Source organism: Betta splendens, chromosome 15, assembly GCF_900634795.4.
Source record: "Betta splendens chromosome 15, fBetSpl5.4, whole genome shotgun sequence".
Classification (NCBI taxonomy): domain Eukaryota; kingdom Metazoa; phylum Chordata; class Actinopteri; order Anabantiformes; family Osphronemidae; genus Betta; species Betta splendens.
Window position 1 is genome coordinate 14,957,345 of NC_040895.2, and position 14,227 is coordinate 14,971,571.

Here is a 14,227-nt window from a genome sequence, read left to right on the forward strand (position 1 = left end):
GAGATATTTCACACATTTACATGTACTTGTTTCAAACAACACCTGGATTGTTTGAATCCACGGCTTTCTGGATTTTTTTTTTTTCAGTGGACAAAACGGACAAAAGAGGCCGACGTCGCTTAAAAATGTCTTTAATTCATCATCTGCATCCAAGATCACGTTGTTTACATTCAGACAACTAAGTGAGACCACATGCTGAGGGCAGGAGAGGAGGCCGGTTTCATCCGACCAGCCGTTGGTGAGCACGCGCTTCAGCTCGGCCCAACCTCTCAGACGCTCTTTTGCTCCGTCGCCTCTGGATCCGTCGCGGCCGAGTCCTCCTGCGTCTTCTCTCGCTCGCTCGCCTGCGTGGCGCCTCTCACGGTGGCGGGGGCCGCGGAGCAGGTGGCGTCCACGCTTTCGTAGGGTTCTGACGTCCACTGGGGAGAAGCAGAGCGGAGGCCCGTGAGCGCGGGCGCCTGCGCGGGCGCGGCCTCGCTGCGCGCTGCCTACCTGCGTGGCCCGGCTGCTGGACCTGTGCGAGGGCCCCATGGCGATGTTGACGCTGGAGGACGACTGCGTGTCGGTGGTGTTGCCCCCCTCGGCTGCAGACAGGCCGGAGATGACCAGGCCGCTGGAGAAGCTCCGCTTGCCGAACAGCAGGCTGAGCGTGGACGAAGACGAGGAGACCTGGGCAGAGGGCGGCGCGTGAAGGAGGTGCTAGCGTGGCGCGCCGGCGGCCGCTGCGAGGGGCTCCTACCTGGCTGGACTGCTGCTGATGCTGCGCCGCCTGGAGCTGCGAGCCGACGCCGCCTGCTCCGGAGAGACGAGGCACCTGAGGAGGAGGAAGAGGAGGAAGAGGAGGTAGAATGCGTTGGCCTCTCATGGGGCGCTTCCACCCAGCAGGGTGCACCTACCTGGCTGAATATGGAGGCTATGGATGTGTTGAAGGACAGCTGGCTGTTGGACAGGCGCTGGACGAGCCCGTGGTTGGAGCCCGACTCCAGGATGGGCCCCGACTGGCTGCTGACAGGCGGACGCTGACTCTGGGGCTGGACCGAGCGGCTGCGATACTCTCTCCTGGCTGCGAAAGACACAGACACCGAAAAATGACCTCTCCCTGCGTTGGGCGCCGTGTGTGCGTTTGTGTACGCGTGCGTGTACCTGCGTTGTGGTGCCTGTGGCTGTGTGTGGTTCTGGCTCTGTGCTGGTAGAGGCTCAGGCTGTTGGAGGTGACGGAGGACGGCCGGTTGTGGCTCAGAGAGGACGAACCACCGGCACCGCAGTCCACGTCCTCCATGTTCACACCGCTGTTACAGCTGGTCAGGTTGTCCTTACGCACCCTGCACACGCGCACACACGCGCACACACGCGCACACACACACACACACACACACACACACACACACGACGTTACATAAGCGAGGCGAAGCTGCTCTCCTTAAATTAGTGAACGCATCCCGGGAGATGAACGCACGCGGAGGTTAACGCGGCGCTGCAGCTACGAGGTCCCGTGTGAGAAACGAGGGGAAGAGACGGAGAAAAGGACGTGTAAAAGCTGCAGCAGCAAAACGCGGAGGCTCCTGGCTGCCGTGCAGTCACGCGGCGGCCTCCGTGCGTCTCCCACGCCCCCTACACGTGCTCAGAGCTGCATGAAGTTGGCAGCGGACTCTCTCCAGATCAATATCAATCAATCCACAGAGGAGCGTTCACGCTGCATCACAGGTCACAACAAACACCTACGTTGTGTTCCCCATATCCTAAGGTGTCTTTGTGCAGATTGAACCCACAATCGGGGGGTACTGACCGTAACCACTTGGAGCAGAGCCAGGACCGAATGGCGTCCAGGCTCAGCGCTCCGCCGCCGATGCTGCGCAGCGTGCGGTGCGTTCCCGCGTACGAGGTGGTGAGCGGCGACACGTACCTGCGGGCGGACACACAAACACATGCGGGCGAGCGTTCGCGCCTTCTGCACCCGGCGCCCGGCGGCCATGACACCTACATGGGGTATCCCAGCGGCTGGTCGCAGGACGAGTTGACCATGTTCCTCAGCGCCTGCTTGGAGTTCTGGATGCTGCCGCGCTCCGGGTTCCGGTTCCGGAGGAAGACCAGCTCCTGCTGCTGGCCGGCCCACAGGCCTCGCACACACTCCTTATTGATCTGCAGAGACGGATGAGAGCAGAGATTAGATTAAACCCACAGTTTAACAAGAGGAACGGAGACGGTGACTGTGAAAATTCAGTTTTATTATCCTCCACTGGGAAAATGGCATTATTGTAATGAAGTTATTTCATTTTTGGTGCTGCTTATGGAGTTTGACGTTCATAATGGGCCTCTTGAGACCTCTCTGTCATGTGGTCGCTCCATTCAGGGCTCCGCGTGCCTCCCAGCCTCCCTCCATCCCTTTTACCTTGATGACCTTGAAGCTGAGGTGGCGCTTGTACAGCATGATGATCTTGTACTCGTCGGTGCCGTCGTCGACCATGTGCCTCAGCGTGAGCAGCGTGTCGCGGCTGGAGAGCACGGCCTTGCGCCAGGCGGGGTCGCTCTCGTGGCAGATCACCAGGCTGCTGCGGTAGTTGGCGATGGCCTCGTACAGGATGGACGCCTCCTCCGTCTCCTCCAGGCACGTGAAGTGGTCCTGAGGAGGCGGGAGAAAGAGGGGCGGCGGGTGAATCGCAGGCGGACGTGCTGTCCGGGAGGCCGGGTCTCGGGCTGCGGCGCGGTACCTGATGCAGCTTGAGGCTCATTCGGACGGCGGGAGCCACCACCTTCTGCAGCAGGTCCAGGTCGGCGAACACCCACTCGTCTTTGGTGGCGATGCGGAAGTCTCCTTTAAACAGGGTGTTAAAGCCGTACAGAAATGATTCCAGGCTTCATGGTGGAGGAGACATGGTGGGGAGCAGAAGAATGAATACAGAGAGACATTTGATCATTTAAAGGAGACAGACGGATCTGAGCGTTCACAGATGTAGCTGCTGATGCCCCCACCTGGTGGATCTGTGCTACTGCACCCACAACTACTGAACTACTCACTCATCCTACTGAATTAAGTAGATGGGGAGGTGAGACTAATTTATTAAATAATAATAATAATAAATGCATCTATTGACTTTTTAATGAAACCTCCCAGATCAAAGTAGCTTGATCATATTCTGTGTTCAGCTTCATACTAGCACAGTAACTGACTGTACAAGTCTTTGAAATGGTTTGTCTCTCTTCCAGTTGCAGAAAAGATTGTAGCAGTTTTTTGTATTAAATCATGATTAGAACCTGTCTACGGCTCCACCCTCGTCTGCCCTCCATGAGCTGTTCAATGATATTTAAAGTGATTTAGGAACAAATGGATGATTGTAACACTGGCACAACAAGACCCTGTCTTCCTTAGTAGCTTTCATCGCTCAGCTGAGGGTTATAAGCATCACTCACCGTCCCACGTGACTCTGTTCAGTTCAACAAGCGGCTTTTACCTGTTGGACATGTTGTGTGATGCCGTACCAAGGGATCGTCTTCCCAGGACAGACAGAGCATAGGACAGCGTCACCAAAGGAGAGTCTTCATCGCTGTCCACAGGCTGGGCACACACACACACACACACACACACACACACACACACACACACACACACACACACACACACACACGAAGAAGAGAACCTTGACGATATCAGAAGTGGAGGATGAGTATTTCGGCTATTTGTTGCAGCCGTGATAACATTCAGCCCACCATCTCCATCTTCCCAGCACAGTACTGGATCCACTCCAGGTAGACGTTGCAGAAGCTGGCACGCGTCACCCCCTGCAGGCAGTGCACGTAGTCTTCATCGATCTTCACGCTGAAGACCTGGGGGTCGCGCTCAATGTGGTGCCACTTGGTGTAGGACTGCAGAGCATCCTGGACGGACGCATCCTTGAGCCAAACGGACAGTTTGGGGGAGTGGACCAGGTAGTAGATAATACACTGACAGAAGGGGAGGAAGAAGAAGGAGTTGGTTAAATGGAGGTTAGCGGTTGTTCTCTGCCGCCGGGGCTTTGCTGAAGACGCACCTTCAGGTAGTAGGTGATGAGCAGCTTCCGCAGGTCGTACACCTGCAGCATGGTGGCGGCGTTGTTCTCGCTGATGCTGTAGCCCTCCAGCAGGTACTTGGTGGCCGTCACCTCCCAGGCCAGCCAGCGCAGGTTGAACGCAGCGTTGCAGGACAGCATGTGCGGCAGGTGGCCCGGCTCGCAGCAGCAGCAGGCGTCGTCCTCCTCCACGCCCTCGGTGATGGCCTCCACCTCCCGCTGCTGGCAGTAGGTCCCTAGGGCGGAGGGGGGGAGGGGGGGGGAGGGGGCGTGAACGGCCGGACGGCCACGTGTGATGTCGCGCAACCAGGACGGGGGGCGGACGTGTACCTCTGAACTCCAAACCCCGCAGCTGGAACGTGACCAGCCCGTTTCCGATTTCAATGAGGTGGACCAGGGCATTGAGGTAGTCAGAAGCCAGGATGAAACAGTCGCCGGCGCTGTAGTTGCCCCATCGGCCCAACGTGAGGTCACCGCAGAGCGAATGCTGCAGCGAGCGAGTCAGGTACTCGTAGAAGATGGAGTTCAGGTTGTTGTCGTCACAGCCTGGATGAGAGGGTGGGAGGACGTAAACGTAAAGGCTTTGTCACGTCCGCAGCACTTGGCTGATTGACCGTCAGCTCACCCGTCTCTTTATCCACCTGCGACACCAGCCTGCTGTTGGAGTTGTCGATGCGCTTCGTGCTGCGACACACGAGGAACAGGAAGCGATCTGATTAGTTCTACATGAACGACCCCGGAGCATGAAACAGGATATTTTAGGATGAAGGACAAGTTGGGCTTTTGCTGTTGTTGCCCAACTCCAACATCTGACTGCAGCAGCTGTGATGCTGTCGAGGACTGAAATGTCAGTTCAAACAGTGATATATTTATAAACCCAGACTCCATCGCTGCAAATCTACGCTCGCAGAATCACACCAGTATTTTTAGAGCGCCTTCAGTCTCCCACAACAAGGACGAGGGCTCGTGTTGTGTAAGCGAGCGATGAAGACAAACAAGGAGGAGGGGCTGTTATGTACGAGCCGCGTTCGCCCACTCACTGGCTCCGTCGCGGTCTTACTTGTAGTTTCGCTCCCAGAACTTGATGGGCCGCGGGTAGGAGGAGATGAAGATGGCGCTGCCCAGGAAGGGAGCCAGCGGGGTGTAGAAGACGGTGGTGAGCAGCGTCTGGAGCAGCAGCATGGCTGAGTCTGGACAGGCGGCAGTCAAAGGCAAACACACACACACACACACACACACACACACACACACACACACACACACACACACACACACACACACACACACAGACGTACACACACAGACGTACACACACACACACACACACACACACACACACACACACACACACACACACAGACGTACACACACACACACACATGCACGCACGCACGCACGCGCACACACACACACACACACACACACACACACACACACACACACACACACACACACACACACACACACACACACAGGCGATCGGGTCCACACAGCAAGGATACGGGGCACAGCAAACGGCTGAGCGAAGGCATGGAAAGCGCTGCCCCAGGCGATCTGCCAGGGAGCGATGTAAACCAGGATGAAATTGAGCTTCAGCAACAGCTCGCGCATCTGGAAACAACAAGAGAGTCAGTCCCGTGGGAACAAAGCTGGTAAACATTGGCTCTGATCCACCATCAGCGCCGCGCACCTTATGGAAGACAATGGACATGATGAAGAAGTCCAGCAGGAAGCTCTCCGAGGCTCGGGGGCAGTCGAAGTGGAAAAAGACCAGCGTGAAGAGCAGAGTGAGGAACTGGAAGCTGGGGTCGCAGAAGGAGGAGCGCAGCAGTTTCAGCCCGGCGACGGTCGTCAGGAGGACGTCGCAGCTGCGGGAAAGAGGTTCAAGGGCTTCAGAAGGAGTGCGACGGGCGGAGCGGCGCGGCGCAACGCGGCGCCCCCCCGGCCCACGCGTCCACTCACTGGATGCCCAGCTTCTTGCGGTGGCTCAGGGCGAAGCCGTCGTTGGTGAGCGCGCTCAGCACGATGGCGGGGTACACCACGTACTTCTCGAAGCACAGGAGCCCCACGTAGAGTCGCTCGAACCACATCAGCACCGCGTCCTCTGGGACAAGAGGGGGGAGGCCGTTAGTGGGGAGGCGGCGCCGGCTGGCGCCGCGTGCAGGAGGCGCGCTGACCTCGGGGCTCGAACTGGTAGTACTCCTTGGTCTTGAGGACGGGGTGTGAGATCCACAGCCAGGGGTGATGCTTCCGCAGCTGCGGGATGAGGTAGTGGGTGACAAAGCCCACCGTCGCCGCCAGAGCGTACAGCACGATGGTCACGAAGGGCTGGAAGCACCACGGCCAGAGACTGGGGATTAGTCAGACTGCACCTTTAAAATGCTTCACGCTTGGTGAAGCCCGGACCTTTACCTTGAGTGAGAGAAACACGGTGCTGGCAGTTATGGCGAAGGTTAGGATGTAGGCGACGGAGCACACGACCACGTCCGACAGCAGAATCTCCTTCTGCAGAGGACGCAGGTAGAAGAGGCCACAGTGAAAGAGAACACGCTCATTAAAGTATGGGAGCATGGAGATCACAGACCCGGCAGCTGCAATTACTCAGTGATCGACAGCAAACAAGGAATGATGGAGAGTAAATCACTGCTACATTTACTTACCATGGAATTTTGCAGTTTCTCAGGAAGTGGATCTTTAATGTCTGTACCTTCCTCCTCTTCTTCTTCACTCTCTGCCAAAGCAGGCATAACCCTCGACTTGATCAGTGATCTGTAATAAATAATAATAGTGAGTAAATAACAATATATGGACAGAATGAAACAACGCGCATGTGGAGACGTCACACACTCACAGCAGAGTCGAGGGGTCGCTGCTCTGTCGGCTGAGGTGGAAGGAGAAGACCACCAGGAGGCCACAGAAGCCGGAAAACAGAGCGGGCGTGTGCTGCTCGTCCCACGGCTCCTGCAGCCGCAAACACAAGCGCCGGCGTGAGTCACGAATGGCCGACTGCTAAACCCCGAACGGGAGGCGCTGCGTACCTTGAGGGCGCCGAAGCAGAAGCCGTAGAGCAGAGACAGAGCGGTCACACTGCGTAGGATGCTGTAGACGGCAGAGATGAGACTGGTTGCAGCTGAGGCGCAGAAGAAGAAGAAGATCGGGTTTAATGCGGCGACGGCGGCGTCAGGCGTTCACACTCTTTTAGTCTAGATATTTGGCGTGTAGTGAAACTTTTACCAACCAGTTCCTCCAAAGAAGTGGATGTCGATCTGCTCCAGCAGGTAGATGGTGAAGGTGTTGATCTGAGGGAAAAGGCCCACGAGGAAGGTGACAGGGAAGCAGTAGGTGAAGCCTGTTTGATGCAGGAAACCACCGTCATGCGTTTCTGAGGCAGAGCTTGTAATATACAAACGACATGCGCGTGTGTGTGTGTGTGTGTGTGGGGGGGCTCCGTACCCACTAGGACGTCTCGTGAGAAGCGCAGCGCGTCGCGGCACGCGATGGTGACGCCGTACAGGCTGGACACGGGCAGGTCGTTGTGCCGCAGCAGCTGCTCCAGCAGCCAGATCAGGGCGCAGCAGATGCAGAAGTAGGCCGCGCGGCTGTAGGCCACCAGCTGGTTGTGGCCCTGGGGACGCAGGCACATTTAAAGGGGTCAAAAGGTCACGGTCACCTCCTCCAAAGCTAACTGTGGCTTAAAAGCGACCACAAACCCGGGAATTCGGAGACACTCACATGTGTGGGTGAAGCTGCATCTGGTTGAACACTCTGAAGGACAAAATCACGGACGGAAATATTAAACATGAGCTCAGGCATTTTTACACTTGGCAACTGAATAAACTGCAGTACAGTAGATGACACGGATATAATAAACTAGGTCATACCTTTAGTAAAGAGTACTGGCAGCTGGCGATGACCAGGCAGAACTGGAAGACCCAGAAGTCTTTGAAGCAGCCGTGGTTCAGAAGCACAAAACCCAGGAATGAAACCAGGAAGGCCATGAAGACTGCAGCCAGGTTCTCCAGAACATCCTGGTTCCTACGCGAAAGCACAACGCAGTCACATTCCAGACAGACCGACCCAGTTTTGACTTATGGTGGGACGAGTGAGTGAAATCCAAGGACATATCCTGTAGATCGCTGTCGGACTGGGACAATCTGAGCGTCTGCAGACAGGTGTTGGGAGCATTACCTGTCCAACAGGGCGAGCAGGGTGAGTCGGTCGTATAAAATATTGATCCACCTCCCAGGAAATAGTCTGAGCTTGTAATAAATCTTCCTCGACGGCTTCCCCTGAGTGGACGTCTCTGATGACTCGTCCAGTGAGTCCTCCTCCTGGCGCACGAAAACAAATGATTACAGGATTAGTTATTGGTCAAACCCCATGAAAAGCAAGTTGGACGCTACTTGAGTTCAGCAAAGCACAGATACTTTTGGACTGAGGCAGACCTGGAAGATCTCGGGGTGCGTCCTCCGCGGCCGAAGCCTGTGGGCCGGGATGATGCGGCGCTGGAAGGGGCAGTCCGAGTGGCCCGCTGCCACGGCGTCCTGACACTCCGAGTTGGAAGACGTGGACAGCAGGTCGCTGCAGACGGGGCGGTCAACGGGTCAGCGTGCGGAGCAGAGCATTATTGGCATTATTAAAGGGGGGGGGGGGCGTACCACATGTTGCCTGTGATCAGCTCGGCTCCTAGTGGCAGGTTCAGAGCTCTCTCCGCGTACAGCTTGCGAGGCCGGTCTCCTGGTGAGACGCACACACATCACATGTACCGTATCACACACTGGAGACACGCTCCAGAACACTAGCGCGTCGTTGTGTTTGACTACACGCGACTCATCGTCTGACTCCGGGAAGCTGCTTACTGTGCACAGTGTGGAAGGTGTAGGCCTCTTCTTTGTTGGTGGCCTCTGGTCTGCAGATGACCTGCAGCATGGAGCTCTCCGACTGCGACGTCTGCGAGGGCAGCGAGTCGTAGTCTGGCTCCTTCTCCCTGTCTGTCTGCGGACTGGGAGGAGATCACGCGTTCAGCCGGAGATCCTGGATGTCCGTGTGAGCGCTCTAACGGCGAGGTTCGACCCGTACGCACCTGTCAGGAGACACTATCGGGATATGTGTGGGTGGTGGAGGCTGCGGCTTGTCAGCGAGCAGGCTGGTGGGTGGTTTGGGCCTCTCGGGTTTGGTGCCGGCGCTGCTCTCTGTTATGCTTTCATCGCAGGTCGCACTCGGGTTCTCTGAAAACGAATGAGACGGAGTTGTTTTGGTCAGAAAGAGAATGGGTAGAATCTTCACATTAGCCAGAGGCACTGAAAGCGTGGGGGAACAGAACCAGAACCCACCCCCCTGCTGGGACCCGCCCTCGGCTGCTGCCGCCTCGGGCCGCTCCTCGTCCTGCGCGCTGCTCCCGCTCGCTCTGGTGCTGAGGGACCCCAGCAAGGACACAAACTCCAAGAAGCTGGACTCGTTGGGAGTCTGGCCCTCCTTCGCCTCCAGGTCCGATTTGGACGTGGTCATGGTGGTCTGACGGAGGGACACGCGTTTGTTACGAGGAACTGGACACGTGGCTGAACAGAAACAGACGCGGAGCTGACGTACCGTGTTGTGCGAGCGGTCTGACAGCAGCACGGCGTCCTTTCCACTGTCCATGCTCAGGCCCCGGATGTGGGTCCGTCCCCCGGGCCCGTATCGGCCCAGAGCGGGCGGGATGCGCAGGAAGCCTTGTGGATCCACGTTGGGATCCAGCGGATCTGTGTCGTCGCGGTGGGAGTGGACGTCGATACCTGACGAGCTGTTGTCGTTCGTCAGCTGAGGGCTCAGCGTGCTGTCGTTGGGCAGCGCCGGTTCTGGACCGGGACACTCCAGCGTGGTCGACTCGGTCGTTTCTCTGCACAGGTGAAACTCTTCACTTTGGCTCGTGGGCAGACGCGGGTTCGGGGCGGGGTCTTCCTCAAAGCCAGACGCTTCGCCAGGCTCCTCCACCTCCTGCTTCTCCTCCTCAGGGGAGTCAAAGGTGATGACGGGGATCTTGATGTGACACTCTCCTGAAGCCTTTCAGGACATTCAGGCGTTTAACGCAGACAGGGAGCACATTTCAAGCAGGCTTCTGGGTCGTTCCTACCTGTGCGTTCTCCAGGAGGCTCTGCTTGACGCTCTCCTCCAGCTGAGCGGCGGTCTGAGGGTCACAGTTCATGGTGATGATGATCTTCACTGTGTCGCTGTCGTCCAGGTGAGCTGAGACGGGCCCCGGGCCAGAGTTGTCCACCAGAACCACTTCAATCTCATCGGAGCAGTACGTCTCCCCCTGACAGAGAGATGGAGATCAGAAGATCCCAATGTGAAGGAGTCCAACGTCTCCTCACACCTGATTGTATATGGTATCGTAACATAAAGGCCCACCTGTTCTGTGAGGACTGGGATGTCAATTAAGTCATCCTGGGGAGTGTCCAGTGGGTTGATGGTGGCATCTGAGCGCTCACTTTGCCCCGCGCTTTCGTCCTCGCTCTCATCGCCGCTTCCTTTGGAGGGAGGCAGGCCTTCATCGGCTGCTTCCCCGTCTGCCGCCTCTGTATCCTCACGGTCCTTCTCCTCCGCCCTTCGCGGCTCTGAGTCCGTCTCTGCCGCTCCGTCCTCTCCGCCGGTCCCCGGCAACGAGATCTTGACGTCGGTTCCGTCTTCTGTGGTTCCCGCGTCCGCGTTCCCTGTTCCAGCGGCAGACACGGGCCGGGCGTCGTCCTTTGCAGCGTGGGCTGGGGACCTCTGCTGGGCCTGCAGCAGGGGGGCGGCCTGGTTGGGATCGGGGCTGGAGAGGTCATCTGGAGAGGGCGACGGGCTGGGTTGCATGCCCCCCTCCACGCGTCTTGCCTCTACAACCGTCTCACACTGACCTGGAATACGATTAGATGCAAACTCAATAGATTTAGTGTTAATTATGACTTCCCAGAATCCCCAGATTCAACCGTTTGCTTCAGTGATTATGTTCCTGTTTGATCAGCTGACTCGTCACTGGCCAATCAACATCGCAATAAGTCATGAATTTACTGGAAGCAGGCAGCTTGTCTTGTTGGGGTGTAAGAGCAAATTTACAACAACACTGTGTTTATAGAACAGAATGTTACTACCTGTACCTTCCGAGGTCTTGACCTCCTCCGACCTTGAACAGTCCTGCGTGAAAGAGAATCCAGAGACATGGGTTTGAATCTCTTTACCACTATGCTCAAAATGGAAGAAGTTCATCGTTTTAACAGTAACTCACCACTCCAATTAGTCCCGGGTCGGTTTCCGTCTGTTTTACCGTCACCTGGATCACAGGACTGTGGCGCTTCCGAGCCAACGTTGTCATGGCAACACTGTCGGGGACGGTGCTGCTCTTCCTGATGGACAAGGAGAAAAAGAACTTTAAAGAAGTATTAAAGAGAGACAGGAAGTATGGTCCATTTAAGGCATTTCGGCTCAAACTGCCTTTCTTTCATTGCCTGCGTAATGTGTAAAGCTGAAAAACAATTAAAAAGACTTGCGCGCGTAATCTCACCGCTGATCCCACGGCAAACACTTCAAAGGCTACAAACAAATGAAAAGAAATCCAGCCATAAACGGAACAGGGAGAAGTGGCGTCGCTTTTCTCATGTAGGTCACGTGTGTCAGAGCAGAGTGGTCGACTGAAGATCGCGACCTCCCCTCATTAGCTCGCTCATTCAGCAAAGCCGTGCCGAGCCTTTGAAATAAAAGTGGGTAGATTCTCTATCCCGCTCTTGAGGCACTTGATCGCGAAAGCATCTCAGAGAAACGTTCGAAAGAGGGAGCGGGAGACGCACACAAAGGCAGGAAGAGGAGACTAAAAATGGTAAAAGAGGACATGGACGCACTCAGGTATATTTAGAATTAGTGAGACTATTCTGAAAGGAGGTCTAAGGCCTGAAAGTACAGTTTTTTACATGCTCTGTATGAAGTATTTGAGTCTTTGGACTACATTTGTATATGTATATATATACAGAACAATATATATGTATATGTATACAAACTTAAGTTGTCAGTGAAAATGACCATAAATAAAAGCATTTATGGTCAAATAAAAATCTCAGCAACATATGATTAGGATGTTTTTCTGATATGCTGCTTTCACTGTTACACTACACTACACTACCTGAAAATACTTGGTAGGAAGTAATTTCATCAATGCAAAACATAAGCAGAGTCATTCTGCTAGAAACCAACCTGGGCACGGTTACAATTACAAGGTTTCAAAGACAGTGCTTTTAGGAAAAACATGATGTCAGAGGTTTGTGCCAGGAAATCAGCGCGGTGGGATTCAAGGTCATCGTCCATGAGGCCTCCATCGCTCACAAAGAGAGGAACGTTTGAAACAGAGAAGAGTTTCATGAGCCGAAGGACACAACAACCCCCGAGAGATGGAGAATTCACCTGATGGTAGCAGGAAGGCAGGAGTCTGAGGCGTTGCTTTTCTTCTCCGGGGCCTTGCTGAGGTCGGAGAGGCTGCAGCGGACCACCGCCTCGCCTTCGTCGAACATCAGGTGCAGCCGGTAGTTGGCGAGCTTGATGAGGATGAAGAAGACCGTGATGGAGGTGCAGTAGATGCTCAAAGCCATGGTGGTCGGGGGCAGAGCCTGGCGAGAGAGAGCAAAAGCCACGTGAGGCTCAAATCAGCCCTGAAAACGTAAAGGCCAAACATCTACGTCATGATGGAGAGCCATGCTAATCTGGACTGAATATAGTCAGTCATTCATTCCTGCAGAGCCTCAAAATATTTCTGCCTCCTTTGATTTCTGTCTCTATTTGTCCTGCACTGTTTATTGCATGTGACCTTCAGCTAAAATGCTAATAAACCAGCAATTTTTACCTGAAAGCATGCATTGGTCTGTTACAGGGGGGTTGTTTTCAAAAACTGTCTGCAGCAACGTTTAACACACTATTAGCCGTCAATCACGTCAGAATCTCTTACTGCCTCCTTAATAACTTCGATTCATCGATGGCTAATTGGTGTTTGTCCTAACACACACCCATTGATCATTAATAAGCTGTGATATTCATTCAGCTACGGTCAAGGTGTTTGCTGTGAAGTAGCCTGGAGACTGGCAGCACAAAGGTCACTAAGGTAGTTTGACTGGAATTCATTTAAAGAACGAGCATCCATGAATGCTTGTTTATTTTGAAACATTTATTTTATGTATTTCATATTCCACATGGCAGCTGCCATGATAATGCAGAGGGCTGTGTTGTCCCTAAACCACGGGCCATGACAAGCACTGATGACTGGACCGGAGTTCCACGTCTTTTGGCTCTCACACACCCTCATCCAGGAGCAGTCATGCGTTCAGTCGCTGCATGCAGGGGAATAAACTGCGACAGCGCCGTCAAATCCCACCGTTTCCCTCAGGAGCGGACAGCGCGGCGTCTCGCCGAGCCGCTGCGTGTTTATCCTGGGAAACACGTCAGCTCACCTAGAACCCCCCCCCCACACACCCCCCTCCAGCGGCCTTGAACGTCACGTCCCCAAGTCACAACTCACCAGATGGAGAGACAGGGGCAGCATCAGGAGAAATATCCACAGATAGAGGTGGCAGGAGTTGTTGAATTTGTTCTGGTCCGGGTCGTGGTACCAGCCCCCGGTCAGAGATGCCCAGACTCCCTGTCGCAGGGTTTGCACAACCTGTGAGCCCATGTCGCCTCCTGTCTTCGCCTCTCCGATCAGGGTGAACGGACGGATGCTGCGGCTGCTACGCTACAATGAAACGCTCTCCTCTAACGCATGCTACTGCCTCTGCGCCTCCATGTTGGGGCGATGCGTCGCGTCTCCTGGACCGGACCGTCTCTACCATGCCTCGTCGATCTGCCCCTGCGTCGCCCTGTCCTCTGCCGTTTCCCGTTCCAATGTCGATTCGTCCATTGCGGTACTCCTCGCGTCCTCACGTCCTGCTCGACTCTCTGCTTCTCCCTTTCCTCGTCCGCTGCCTGTACAGATGCGCAGGTCTGACCGCCCCCACTCCCTCCGCGCTGCCTCCCCCTCCCTCTCCATCCTTTTTTCATTATATTATCCCTTTCTTCAGCAAAAGCCTACACGCGCACAAAAGCATTCAAGCTATTTATGGGTAAGTCAGTCATCTGGTATATTAAAAAAATAAAATGTGGGATTATAATATAATGTACACGTGTGGATATAATGCAGGTTTTTGTAC

At 55.1% G+C, this 14,227-nt stretch overlaps 1 protein-coding gene across 2 annotated transcripts; it reads right to left on the minus strand.

Annotated features, from left to right (window-relative positions):
- Positions 1-115: 115 nt before the first annotated feature.
- Positions 116-14,035, minus strand: pcnx2 (pecanex 2). 2 transcript variants are annotated; one of them, XM_029175106.3, is made up of 40 exons: positions 13,561-14,035; positions 12,456-12,658; positions 11,290-11,407; positions 11,162-11,198; positions 10,434-10,921; positions 10,156-10,338; positions 9,633-10,085; positions 9,377-9,557; positions 9,127-9,271; positions 8,903-9,045; positions 8,702-8,780; positions 8,489-8,624; positions 8,232-8,374; positions 7,925-8,078; positions 7,776-7,808; positions 7,497-7,668; positions 7,282-7,392; positions 7,082-7,173; positions 6,895-7,004; positions 6,704-6,812; positions 6,456-6,548; positions 6,221-6,371; positions 6,006-6,147; positions 5,734-5,911; positions 5,546-5,654; positions 5,104-5,233; positions 4,669-4,727; positions 4,374-4,589; positions 4,026-4,279; positions 3,706-3,939; positions 3,450-3,553; positions 2,709-2,853; positions 2,390-2,620; positions 1,982-2,139; positions 1,787-1,903; positions 1,144-1,322; positions 897-1,063; positions 740-814; positions 493-669; positions 116-419 (listed from the first exon to the last, which is right to left on the minus strand). In XM_029175106.3, exons 1-40 carry the CDS (start codon positions 13,711-13,713, stop codon positions 270-272), a joined length of 6,312 nt encoding a protein of 2,103 aa, XP_029030939.1. In that variant the 5' UTR covers positions 13,714-14,035; the 3' UTR covers positions 116-269. The 2 variants fall into 2 exon arrangements, with proteins under 2 accessions (XP_029030939.1, XP_029030938.1); XM_029175105.3 differs by having other exon boundaries at positions 11,156-11,198.
- Between the last annotated feature and the right edge of the window lie 192 nt (positions 14,036-14,227).

Bases quoted from the DNA above. Each gene is read 5' to 3' on its own strand.
- pcnx2 (XM_029175105.3), bottom strand. From the start codon at position 13,713: ATGGGCTCACAGGTTGTGCAAACCCTGCGACAGGGAGTCTGGGCATCT. The intron at 9,046-9,126 runs GTGCGTACGGGT...ATCTCCTCCCAG, and splicing joins CCGATAGTGTCTCCTGACAG to TCCGCAGACAGACAGGGAGA. The intron at 7,174-7,281 runs GTTGGTAAAAGT...TCTGCGCCTCAG, and splicing joins CCACTTCTTTGGAGGAACTG to CTGCAACCAGTCTCATCTCT.